Here is a 13179-nt window from a genome sequence, read left to right as displayed (position 1 = left end):
TGTTTTACAGCTGGTAAGATACTGCAGAATCGATGCATTATGCAGACTAAGAGTTGCTGTCTTATCATACAATTGAAGTCCAAATGCCTTTATAAATTGTCAAGCTGGGCTCAGTAGCATTTCCTAAAACATCCCCATTAGGTGAACACATAGTGGATATTTTTAAAAAAGAGATACTTGTAATGATCTGAATATTATCAGCTGGCTGGCTATGGTATTCTTTATAAACTGATTGATTGTAAATATCATATTTTTTTAAACTTTGCTTTATTCAGTTGAGTGTCAGTATTGTTGAAAGAAAAAAACTCGGTAATTTTAACATGGTACCGCTATCCAGTAGGGTTTCACCTGCATTCAGAAACCTATCATCTCTTAACCAACAGAAACGTTAGCTGGGGCATAGTTTGATTTTTGGACTTAAAGCTATTCATGGAAGGGACACGATTAGACAAGACATGCTTTTCTTGCCATGTAGCTGCTTTCAAAAGTTGATGTGAAGTGTTACTGACAAATCATTAAAACTGTTACTTAGGGTTAAAAGATTGCCAAAACAGGTAGAGTTTAGTAGGTGGAGTTAGTGCACGCCCAGATCAGATCTGGCAGGTGCTGTCCTCTCAGGCTGTATGAACAACTTTGAAAGGACAGCAGCACTGCGATGCCTTTCAAACGGAGCTAAGCAAAGGTTGTGTGAGGCCTTCTGTGAGGTAATACTGTTCTCCTTCCCACAGAATTGAAAATATTTTTAAAGTACTTTCTGTCAGTACTGGAGACTAGATTGTGCAGCAAAGAACCTAACACGTGCGCTTCTGTGGTTACAGAGGAGTGTTACTTACAGGGTTTTATCAACGAATATGTCACTTTTTCCATTTTAGTGTGGTTTGTTTTTTTCCCTGGAAACATGGAGTCTAGTTACATCCCCTGCAGGTATGTTGGGATGTTGGTTTATAGCACAAGGCCAGAATAAAGTCACCAAAGAAAATAAATGCAAGGAAAAGAACCTGTGTAGGTACAGGAAAGTGATCTGATCAGCAGGTCACCATTAAATTTGACAGAATGTATTAGTTATCAGGAAAAGCAATGATAAGTCAGTGTGGCTGGCTCAGGAAAACCTGCTCAGTGTGCAGCAGGTGTGTAAAAATGCTAGCATTGATTTAGAGCACTGGAGGTAACACCAAACATTTACAGTCCCACGCTGTGTATCAGTGGGGCACGCTTAGCTATGCTTTGTGTTGTAACTGTGCCAAAATCAAGACTGTTCTGAAACAGCAAACGTTAGCTGCCTTAAGTATCTTTACGCTTGAAGAACATTTAACAAGATTAGGGTAGCACTGTTCAGAAAAAAAACCATAAAATAGCAAATGCCACAGAGAAGGAGAACTAGCAACATAATCTTGAAATATGAGAAGCTGTAAGAAAATAAAAATTACTAAAGGTATATCGCTATAATAGAGGTTTTTAAAAGTAGTTGTTTACTATGGTTATATTATTTTAAAACCATTTTAAAATACCAACAGCTTTTAAATATAACATATATTTAGTTTTTGTCATGGATTTGCATAGTTCGTCTGCGAACTTCCTCATGCGTTATTTGTAACGCTGACTATTCCATAAAGCCTTGCAGAGTGAAAATAATGCTCTATTGCATGCGGTTTCCTGTATAATTGCGACAAAAGTGTTCTTGTGCCTTTTGCTGTTAGATGAAGCCATTAGAGAAGATGGGATTGAACAGTGTAGGGCTTTTAAAGACGCAGCAGTTTGGAAATCAGTGTACTTCTGACAGTTAAGATAAGGTAGGCTGTTTAATTTAAAGTGGCATCCAAAATTACTCCTCTCTCTTAAGCATTTCCATTTATTTACAGTGTATGTGACAGCTTTTTTGCATATGCTTACTTTTAAGATGCTTGTGTAGTCAATTCCCTCTGTAATTTACATGACTTTTTCACAGCAGAAAGCTATGGGAAAGTTTTTTTTTTTTGTTTAAATAAAGAAGTTATTATAAAACTTTAAAAATCAGCAGGGAAGATTTAGCACTAGAAACCATTAAGCTTCCTGTTTAAATTATTTTGATAATGAAATGACTGGAGTGTGCCCCTTTGTCCTGATTATTTTTAACCAAATGCAAACCTTAAAAGCATAAATGAGGCCTCATGGAAAATTTAGAAAACTGATCCATTTAAAAACATTTTCACCTTTGTCAATTATTTACTGTGTTCTTGTCCACCTCTTTTTTTTTTTTTTAATAAAGGATATTGTCATGAATATAAGATGTTTTACAGAGGTTTATCTGCTCCTGCTGTTTAATCTGCACCTGGAGTGATGCTATTTTCTTCATGATATAATACTTGTTTCCACAGTAATCTACTGTTACAATGCATTCCTGCTATAGCAGTGGGACTTTCTTGTAAATAAGATACTGTGACTTCCGTCATAGACATTTAATAATTCATTAGAACTAGACTGCGCGATAACAGCTTCCTCAAGTTAATCCTGAGCTAGTTTGAGAATGTTTTTGTCAGTGGTTTCACTTAAACCTACAGCACTCAAAGAATGCAAGTTGTCACTTAAAAGAAGTACATATTTTTAGTAACAGAACTTTTCAAAACTATTGATATCCCTTCCTAAATAAGTATTTGTTGTAATTACTCGTGCTCAGGAATTTAGTTGTCTATGGTGATGTATCCTAGCAAGAGAAGATGTTAATTTAATCTAATGTTCTGTTGTCTTGCTTGTAAAAATATTTGTATCTGGGGTCTTACAGAAGTAAAGCTAGTTATTTTCAATGCTGTTTCAAACATGATTTTTGTTTTCTTCATGTGATTGCTTGTAGCACGCCCCAGCATCAGTGTCCAGGCAGGCTGGCCTAGAAAGACCTTTCCTACTCTGTGTGCCAAGAGAGGGGAATGTTGCAACTGGCTTCAGGGACGGACCTTGGCAGTGGCAACCTTCTTCACGCAGCCTAGTCTGGCAAAACGTATCCCTGGTTCTTCTAGCCAGCTCCTCCTTTTGCCAAACTCTGCTGCTTAGTAGTTAAGTAATTCAGTTCACTCCCCCGTTATGGTGGAAGCAACTGCAGGTGGCTAGTCCAGGCTGGGCAGGGAGATAGAAAACAGCGTCAAGTACATGGAGCAGTAAAATAGTGAATTTTCTGGTAAAATTTCAGAATTGAAAGCATCAATAAAAATTTTTTCATGAGGATGGGTTTATTGAGATCCTGGTGCCTTTAAGTTGAACAAGGCAGTCCATGCTTTACAGCACCATTTCTGGCTCTTTGCAGTCTTATGTTGGCATCTCTGCATCTATTTATGCTCATTTCACTTAAAAAAAAAAAATCTCTGCATCTCTTACGGCTAGAAATACTTTTCTCCCTAAAATGCTGAAAACACTGGCACAGGCTGTGTGCAGTCTCCACTCTTACATTCCTTTACCCAACAATTTTTAAAGGAAAATAGTTTGAGATGCCACCACTTTTCTGTATCTTTTGTTACGTATTAGGTAAAATCAAGACTATGCTACCTCTTTCTTAACAGCAGTAATCAAGAATCTATGAGCATGTACTGGCCTGATGTTGCAGTCTCACATCATTCCTTTCACATTAGTCCTCTAGATGGGTAGTGGTGTATGTATTAGCATACTTCTGTTAATATGGGAAGGTCAGGCTCACTGTGGAAAAATGATACATTGTAGTGTTTGTAGTGTTAACAGTAGAGAAAAGAGGTAGTTGCACATGCTCGTTTTAGGCTGCACAGAGAAGACATTGAAAGTAACAGAAGAAATTGCCATGTGTTTTTTTTTGCAGGGAAGCTTGGTCGATTTCCACCAATGATGCATTACCAAGTGACGCCCGACAGCCGAGCTGCCCCTCATTTTCCAAGGTCCCACCTTGCTGAAGCAGTTGCCAAAGCCAAGGCAGGTGGAGGTGGAAGCAGTGGCGGAACTGGGAGAGGTCTTGTGGGGCAGATTATCCCTATTTATGGATTTGGCATCTTCTTATATATTCTATACATTTTGTTTAAGGTAAGAACAGCATACATTGAAAAGATGGATATATCAACTAAGCAGCCTGAAAAACCTAAATGTTAGTACCAGTTTTATTATCTGGCTTCATTTTAGCCCTGCTCAAAAAAATGCTTAAGCTAGACCTTGGCCTGGCAGTGAAAGGTTGATACGTCTGGTGTTTTTTGCCGTTACGAATACTATAATTAAGAATGCAGCAAAGGATTGCTATAAACCTGTATTAGCCACTGGCGCTTTACACTTTTTTTAGGAAATTTCTTTCCTTAGAAAATATATATGTTTGTGTGTGTCTCTAAATGTGTGCATAATTCTATGTCAGATTAATTTCTAGCATACATATTGCATTCGTTTTTATTATATACTATTGCATGGTATATTTACTGTATGGTTATGTACTATATTATGCAGAGAGGGAATGCAATTACCCGAATACCTTTTAGAACAAAAAGCACCACAGTCTTGGAGAATGGAAGTTTGTGAGGTTTATTGCCTGCTATTCCACCTTAGGAGCTGGCTGAAAGCTGGTTTACAATGCCCCTCAAATGGTTCACACTCGCTTTGAACTTCTTACAGCTTTTTGTTACATGGACCTGACTTGTATGTAGGTGATTACAGCCTGGAGAAGAGAGAACAATCTTTGTACAGTTGCTCTTCCCATACTGCCCAAACTGGCAGTCTATCAAAATGCTAGCTTGTTAGTGAGGAGGGGGAAGGGGAGTAGGCCCTGCAGAAATCATCGTTTCCTTTGAGTGGGGGTTGAATCCAGACTGATCAGTGCCTGAAAAGTTGGGTCTGCTCTGGTGAGTGAAAGAGTCCCAGGGCAAGAAAGAGGTGAATTGGGTGAGTTGATTAAACACAGAGAAGAGGAAAGAAATAGCCTGCAGCTTCTGTGTAGAGCCACCCAGCTTCTGTGCAGGTACAGCATTTGTACAAAATTGGTAAGGAATAAATGGCAGAAAATATTGCAGGAGGGACAAGTGGGTTCAGAGAATCACAGAATCGTTTAGGTTGGAAGGGACCTCTGGAGATCGTCTAGTCCAACCTCCCTGCTCAAGCAGGGTCACCTAGAGCATATTTCCCAGGATCACAGAGGGTTGCGTATATTTCTTCAGAACCTATTGCTTTATTTCAGAATAACTACCCAGTCCACCATTTTTTCCCTTCTTTACACAGAAGAATTATCAGATCAGGCCCTGTGGTGTAATAGATACACATTTAAAATGAAAATGTTCTATTTGATGAGTTATGCTTTTGTTATGTTTAAAAATACCATTCATTCCAAGCTTCTTTTAGGAATTTTCAGTTGGCAAGATTTCCTAGGCATCCTTCATGGTTGTCTGTTTTTGCTGCTGGGGATGCTCTTCTGTGGTTAGTTTATAGCATAATTTTAGCTTTCTATCCTTTTCTTTGCTTTGTTGCCTTCAGGGCTTATGTAGTGCTATTGTTTTAACTCATGCACATACCAGAGCATTTCTTTTTCGCTTACCAGCTATCTTCTAAGGGGAAAACTGCAGCTGGGGAGCGGAAATGTCCTCCTGCTGTACCTGGAAACATGAAGAGGAAAATCAGTAAGTATTATATCTGTGTAGCTGTTTACTCAGTAGAATCATAGTCTGACCAGTGTCTTCAACTTCTGGACACACTTATAAAATTGCTGTTCCACCCAGTAAAGAGCAAGCCAGAGCTTCTGTCTAGGAATGAGCACGTATTAACATGAATTTCTGCACCATTAATTTCTAATCGCTTTTGGCTAATGAGAATCTGTGATAGTTGCTTGATCCAAAGTCCTCTTGGAGTCATGTTTTCAAGAGACTCACTGAATTAACTGTACTGATTTGCTGAAAAGCTAAAGTAAGTAATGATTAAAAATGGATAATGTCAGTCCATAATTATTCTATAATCAGTAGTATTCTAGTAGTAGTATATAAAGTTATTATTAAAAGCTAGCTTCATTTTTTGAATTTGTGAATTCATTGCCATCCCCCAGGCTCTTCACTGCTTTTTCCCTTGCTTTTCCATATTGCTCGAAGTTTTGATGACTATAATGTAAAGAAAGGCGGCAGAAACATTCTGAAATGTTTCTGTGATTTTCCCTAAACACCAGTGAGATAACAGATTCAACTATTTGTAGACATTTGTTGGAGAAATTAGTAAGTTTACCTTTAAAGCTTGGACAGTAGTTACCGTAGGAGTATTTAAATGTGTTATGTTTAGAGGCTAAATTCTAATAATAAATAAAAGTACTTAGGGCTTTATAGAAAGCATTAGCAACAATGATGTGATGCTGTTCACATAGCTATAATAATCTTGTCATTAATGTTTATGTTAGAATACCTTGTAGATGCTGCATTCAATGTTATAGGTTGTATTTTCAGTGCACTTACTTATACTGTGTTGTGCCTGGCAAGTTTGTGTAATTTTTAACGATGCTAATTGTAATTTATTATCTAATGCTTGGTTAGAGAAACTGACTTTACAGTGAGTTAAATTTTTGCTACCCTTATAGACCGAAAAGCTAGTGAAGAAAATGACTCTGCCTTTTACCAGAGCTCTTCGTTTGTATTCCTAAAGCATTTGCTGTTGTATTCCTAAAGCATTCACTGTAAACTGTAGCAGAGCAGGGGACAGATCACTGGACCAGGAACCTGAATGCGCAAGCTCTTTCGAAGATCACTACCCTACGTAGTGACTGGGAGGAAGTAACTCCCTTTCTCTTTGCCGCAGTATCCTTGTTTCACTGTGTCTTGGTGCTGCAGAAATCAGTGCTTGTAGCATCTGCGTATAGAACTAACCCAGCTTGGTTTCATTTTGTTCTACTGTCAGTACTATGAAGTTTGAGCGTGAGTTGGAACGTGAGCTACACAAGCCAAACAGCGCAAGTAGTTTTGTTGAAGTCCATGCTCTTGCATCTTTCCTGTTCACCACTTTGGCTAAAATAAAGCCAGTTTGGGTGTGCCTGCGTGTATGCATGCATGTGTACTACTGTGTTATGGACACACTTAGCAGGAACCGTTGAAAATGTCAGCAGTGCTTTGCTCCCCAGACATAGTGTGGCTAACCTCTTGCGCATCCAGGTAAGCCTGACAGACTCTGTTAAGCCCTCACTGTCTGCCTTGGCATACCTGTGCAGGGTCAGATGCGGTCAAGCCCGTGAACTTTATCCTCTTTGACAAAGATGAGGTTTCTCAAACCATAGACTTAACAGAAAGTGCTCAAGTGGCCTTTTGTCTTTGTTCCTAAGGACTTAGCAAGTGAATTCCATGAGGACTGTTAATTTTAAAACAGACAATAAACTAAACCCTTACTATTCGCTTATAGAAAACCAATGAGATAGATAGCATTTTCTGTTCCCTAACTTCAACCTCCAGGGCATTTGCAGTGACCCGCTCACTGTGCTTATCAGGTGGTAGCTCTAAAGCTACTCAGAGGTGGTGCTTTGTGTATATTCCATTGCCATTGCCTGTAGTACCTGGAAAAGTTGCTAGAGCTCTTTAAGCTTCATGTCCTGGTTTCCTCACAGCCAGTTTGGTTTGGTATAGCATATGCTGCCTGTGACAATAGACCAGGGATACATTTTCAAAGCTCCTGTTGATGGATTTTGTTTGTTTTACAGCTGACTATGAGCTCACCCAACTCCAAGAAAAACTGAGAGAGACTGAAGAAGCTATGGAAAAACTGATCAGCAGAGTAGGGCCTAATTGTGACAGGTATGTTTCAAATTATAGCATTTTAAGGAGGGATTCTTCTCGGATTGGAAATGAAACTTTCTTACAGGAAAAAACGTACTTTTGTGCAAAAATAGCAAAAATGACCCTGGCTATATTAAAAAAGTAATGTTATTTCTACTTCAAAGTGTAGAAACTTGATTTTACCTGTCACATTCTTTTGTTGAGTAGTTTTTTTGTTTTCAAGGTGCATTTTTAAAATAAATCATTCTTTGCAACGTCACTTTCCTTAAACAGAAGAGCAGCTCTCCCTGTCCCCCTGTTTTATATACTGTGTTATTTGGAAGATAATGACAGGTGTGTCTACACTGAAAATAAAACATCTGTATTTAAAGTATATAAAACAGCCTATCTTATGTGGCCGAAGTAATTTTATGAATGAGTCCCGAGAGAGCTGCTTGTTTTATGTTATTTTCCACTGCTGTGGATATTTTACAAATAGAAATGCTGTTATAGTCCGTATAAATGCATGTTAGAATCTCCATAAAATATTTCCTTAAGGGCAGAAGTGTATAATAATCTGATTCTATAACTTAATTCCAACCTTGCAACCAGTAAATCCATGCATTTTCTATTAAATATGAAAGAAGAGAGTTGTAAAATCAGAATTTAAAAATTTATTTTGTTGATTAATGCTTACTATAAATCTTAAATAGATACAATGTTTTAAATTTTAAAGAAACATTGATAATGTAACAAGTTTTTATTTTTAATAAGAAGTGTAGCAACATATCAATGGGATAATTCATAACTGCAATGTTTGAAAACGTAAATGAAAATATCAAGGTGAAATTTGAAAGCAAAAAGATAGCTATTCAAACTGTGAAGCATGTTAACTATTTCTGGATCAATTAACAACTCCTCTGTTTTCAGCCATTTGGTAGGAACAATTCTGTGCTAAGCGTAAACGTGCATGTTACGTTCATTTACACTTTAAACCCTGTTCTCTTTGAACAGGTAGTTTTTGTCCCCTCTGCACCTGTGGCCACTATTGTGCTTGTATTAATCCTGGCAAGCTGAGGCGCCAAACTTGCCTGACTTACAGGAACGTGTCCCTAAGCTGCCCTGTTTCTGTTAGTGAAAGAAGGATACTACTTTGACTAGTCTTGTTCATCTGTATTTGGAGACTTAGCACAATGCTCTGTGCTTATCTTTAAACTGCCAGAATTGGGCTTATGTGCTGCTCAGATACTGTGATTGCCCTCAGTATAGGATATTTCTTACTCAGAAAATGGATCTAGGGTCTGATCCAGTATTTGCTTCATTCGGTGCAATTGGCTCAGAATTTTTGTTTAGTAGAACTTCCCTTCTTTGTTCGACCAAACTATTTACATAGGTGGAGCTAAAGAGCAAAAGGGAAAACAAAATCTGAATCTAATACTAAATATTATACGTAGTTTCTCTGTAAAAGAGAGGGAAAAAAAAGGTCTCAAGATGGACCACATACCTGGTTTCTAAATACAACCAAACTTTGAAGCTTTCTGAGTCTGAACTGAGAAGCTATATCAAGTTCAGTGATACTAGATGAATGCTTTAAAATAAAATGTATAATTAAAAAGTGTAATTAGAGTACAGCATTCACTGCTAGATTTAAATTAAAAGGGAAGAAGAGCGTGAAAATTACTTGTGCTGCATTTATTAATGTGCAGTTAAACAAAAATCTTTACAATAGAGAGGTCGAAGAAAGAAACAACTGGTATCAATTTTGCATTAATGCTTAAAGGCCCCAAGCGAGGACATGGCCCATTATGCTAGATGTGGCAAAAGAGACGCTCTGCCAGGCAAGTTTTAGTAACAAAAACAAAGGCTTTATTTTTTTGTTGTCAGAAAAACTGATATATCACCGTAACACATAATGTTTGTAGCAGTGCTGAGGTCTGAGCTCCTGCCTCAGTGTTCTCTCGTTATACTGTAAAAGTTCTTCTCTTAACGAAAAAGGTCCACTAAAAAAAAGGCTTTATGCTGGGTTCCCTTTTCTGTTGAATTCTTCTTTGAATCCAAAGATACTTTTAATTCTGTGTATTTTTGTCCAAAAATGTTTCTATTGAACTTCCGGTGAGTTTAGAATAACAGTTGATTCTCAGATAATGCCATACCATAGAAAGAAATCCTATTTTGAAGGAGTAACTTGTGCTGTAGTCTGTAATTTTATCCAGCTTTCTTCTGTAGCAAGTGTCTGTATTGTTTTCTTGCTGTGGCTTGCCCTGCTCATTTCTTTTTCCTTCAGTATCATTTCAGTGAAGTGATGCTGGCGGAAGACCTCTCAATACTGTTATCTCTTTAGTCAGATGGGACCGTGTTATCCAGCCGCATGTTGCACAGAAGAGAGGCAGGCAGGAACTTGGACCTGCTGTTTGTACCAAGCTTGGAGACCTTCCAAACCAACATACCAGTTGCAATTGCTAAAGCCTTAAGTACAGAATTGCCCCTTGCAGAAATGGAAAGCTTTCAAAAAGCACAAATGCAAGGATTTTTAGTTAGGACTACCATGTATTAGCAAGGACTAGAAGCAGGGTGAAAAGAGAACTAGGAAGAAAGAAACGTAGCAGGTACTCAGTAACGTAACCATACCTAAACTAAGAGACAGACAAAGATAATTGTTGCCTGATGCACACACTTAAATGGATAGTACATAGTACCTAAGGATATAATACTTCATAGCTTTGAGAAAATTTAGCATTCTTCCCACCTCTTTTTTCAACAAATGATGAATTTAAATTATGCACCTTTATAATCTATTACCATCGCACCCTGTCAGCATGGAGACCTCAGTATCTCCAGTTTCTAAACATAGACCTTCCTGGTGCAGTATCTGTCAGCAGAGATGAGAAGCCTTGCTAGGATTTTGATGATTCAGAAATAAAGACTTGATTGATGGTTGGGTAGGGCGCTTTGCACTGAAAGCATGCATATTACTTTTCCAGGCTTTTAGCAGAATGTTTGAGTGTTGGGATAGTGGTATAACTAGTGCAAAAGCTTTCCCTACCCATATCACGGGTATTCTTTCCATCACCCTCCTTAAAGTTTGGTCTCTTTTGAACCCACTTTCAACTGAAGAATACTTGCAACTATTTCTCTCGGTGAGAGTGCTGGAAAATACTCTCTTGCAAAAATTCCAACTTCCAGTGTTTATGTAAGAGGTAGAAATAATACAGCTTGATTGCCTGTTTTTAAAGTCCTGCTTACCAAGCTGGCATTTTGAAAAAAACTTAAGCTTTTAACCATAAACTGAGCAAATGTATTATGGGAGTTATCAGGCGAGAGATATATAGTGCTCTCTGGTGCAATTTTTGGCCTATAGCTGCATTTCAGTGGTGATTTTTTTTTAAGATCGTGAAGCAAAAAAAATGCCAATTGACATGTCTGAGACACCATGTTAGATTATGGATTTTCATTGCAATCATGATAGCTCTTTAGGAAATGTTATGATTTCAATGTAAGAATCAGAAAAGTTGACTATATCTGTTAGTGAGTGCTTTGGGACCCTACAAAACAAAGTATGCATCATTGACACTGTGAAAAGTAATAGCTCTTTTAGAGCTACAAACACACACAGCAAGAATGATGACCTTTTCTTACACTGCAAACCTTTTGCATCCATTGCCCTTTTGTAGTGTTCATAAGTGCATTATACTGATTATACCGTGGGTAAATCTCCCGTAGGAGGCCAACCAGTCAGACGTCTGACACATCACTGGTTCCAGAGTACGTCTTACTGGAGGCATTAAATGAAGTAGTGATATTGCATGGGCTTCGGTTTCTCCCTCTGTACAGAGAATTTTCCTCTTCTAAGTAAGACATCTGGGGTCAGAACAGAACTCTGAAATATGCTTACAGAGCCCTTGTGTTCCAGTAAGAAAGTAGAGGTTTCTATTGAGAGTATCTAGCCTATTAGGAAATATCCTTTGTGAAATGCCACAGTTAACGCAGCTTGTATTATTGATTCTATTATCTGAGCTAGCATATCTCCACACAGTGCGAAACAGACTGGTGTTCAGTGCCTGTCTGTCTTTATCCAGGTGATATATATTCAAATTACATACGTTTTTGTCGATAAAGGATTAGTTTGGCAGCTCTATTTCAGCTATTGTCAAAGACAGCTAGATGATGAAACTGTTTCCTCTTGCATGCTGATCAATTTGCATCTCCAGTTCTTCATCTACCTAATCCAGGCTTTTTATAACATGCCATCTCAAACCTTCACTTGTTCTGTGGAACAAACTGCTGTCGTTACTTGATGGGTCTCAGTGCAATCTCCAGACGGATTTGGGACTATATGAGCTTTCCAAACTGTTGGGCAAAGCCCCCCTTAGGAGAAGCACAATGATGTGGCGAGAACAAGACTTCTGGAGTTCAGTCTTGTGACCTCAGTCAGTTTAAAATCTGAAACCAGTGAAACCTGTGGGCCTGCTGCTGATCTAAATTCAGTTACAAACAACGGTGTGTATTGTAGCTGTGAGCAAAATCTAACCCATGCTCTGCAATTTGATCACTACTGCACAAGCCAGCAGTGTGATTCTAATCTCATATTGCCTTTATATTAATAGGATGCTGCCTTTTGTAGAGTAGCTATCATGTCAAAATCATTCCCTTATCTGTAAAGCTGCATAAAGTACATGTTACCTTGCTACTCTGTTCCTGACAGTTAGTAAGAGGGAAAAATGAAGGTGGAAGCTGCAAATCACATGGAGCTGCAAATTTTCAAGCGTGTGAGAATTTAGGCACCTGAAACAGGGTTTAGATAGATACTCATCACTTAAATCCAAAATCATTAACCAGTTTCCTCCCCCTCCTTCCCTAAGATTCACAGAGCAGCTGTCTAATCCTGGAGATCATCCGTTTATGTGGTGGGCTGCAGAGCGTCAGCTGTAATCTGCCTGACCTTATGGATCACCTAGTTTAGCATTCTGTGGACACCAAGAACCACCCTGTCTGAATAACTACGGGTTATAGATCCTGCCTAGAACACAGAGGGATTCAAAAAATAGCCACAGCAATGCCTCAGTCTCCAAAGAGTTTTGAACTGGTACCTACACAGGAGAAAAACAGAAACAACATGAAACAAGCACAACAGAACCGTTTTCGTGTGTACTTAGGTGCAGCCAGTGATCTTTTTGATTCTGACCTGATGAGTTAGTGGAGCTTAGGTCCCCACCTGCCAAGTACTTTCTTCCTTGCCCATAAGATTTTTAGGCGGCTTTATTTCATAGAAAATAATAGTATTTATTGACAACATAACATTAGCTGTTGGAAATATATTTTGTTGTAACTGCAAGTAATTGTATTAACTGAGCGATAATATTCATTAGGATCAGTAATGTAGAACCAGTCAAAATTACAGTTTTAGTCTGATAAAAATATCAGTCCTCTCCTACCAAGGGAATCTAAAGGACGAATTATTGAAACATAACATTCCCTTATCATTTTAAACCTTCCTTCC

At 38.3% G+C, this 13179-nt stretch overlaps 1 protein-coding gene across 4 annotated transcripts in view; it reads left to right on the top strand.

Moving 5' to 3' along the window:
- RIC3 (RIC3 acetylcholine receptor chaperone) overlaps positions 1 to 13179 on the top strand; it is a 39957-nt gene that overhangs the window by 22575 nt on the left and 4203 nt on the right. For 3 of the 4 annotated variants that reach the window (XM_068944987.1, XM_068944988.1, XM_068944984.1), the window contains 3 exons: positions 3797 to 4014; positions 5504 to 5582; positions 7628 to 7721. In XM_068944987.1, coding sequence (XP_068801088.1) covers positions 3820 to 4014; positions 5504 to 5582; positions 7628 to 7721 — 368 coding nt within the window. In that variant the 5' untranslated portion in view covers positions 3797 to 3819. Of the gene's footprint in view, positions 1 to 1655; positions 1791 to 3796; positions 4015 to 5503; positions 5583 to 7627; positions 7722 to 13179 lie in introns of those variants that run through there. The other variant, XM_068944986.1, reaches the window with a different exon arrangement.

The sequence above is a fragment of the Struthio camelus genome, chromosome 5, assembly GCF_040807025.1.
Source record: "Struthio camelus isolate bStrCam1 chromosome 5, bStrCam1.hap1, whole genome shotgun sequence".
In the NCBI taxonomy this organism is placed as follows: domain Eukaryota; kingdom Metazoa; phylum Chordata; class Aves; order Struthioniformes; family Struthionidae; genus Struthio; species Struthio camelus.
The sequence above is the reverse complement of the archived record's forward strand: the minus strand, read 5'-3'. Positions and strand labels throughout refer to the sequence as shown.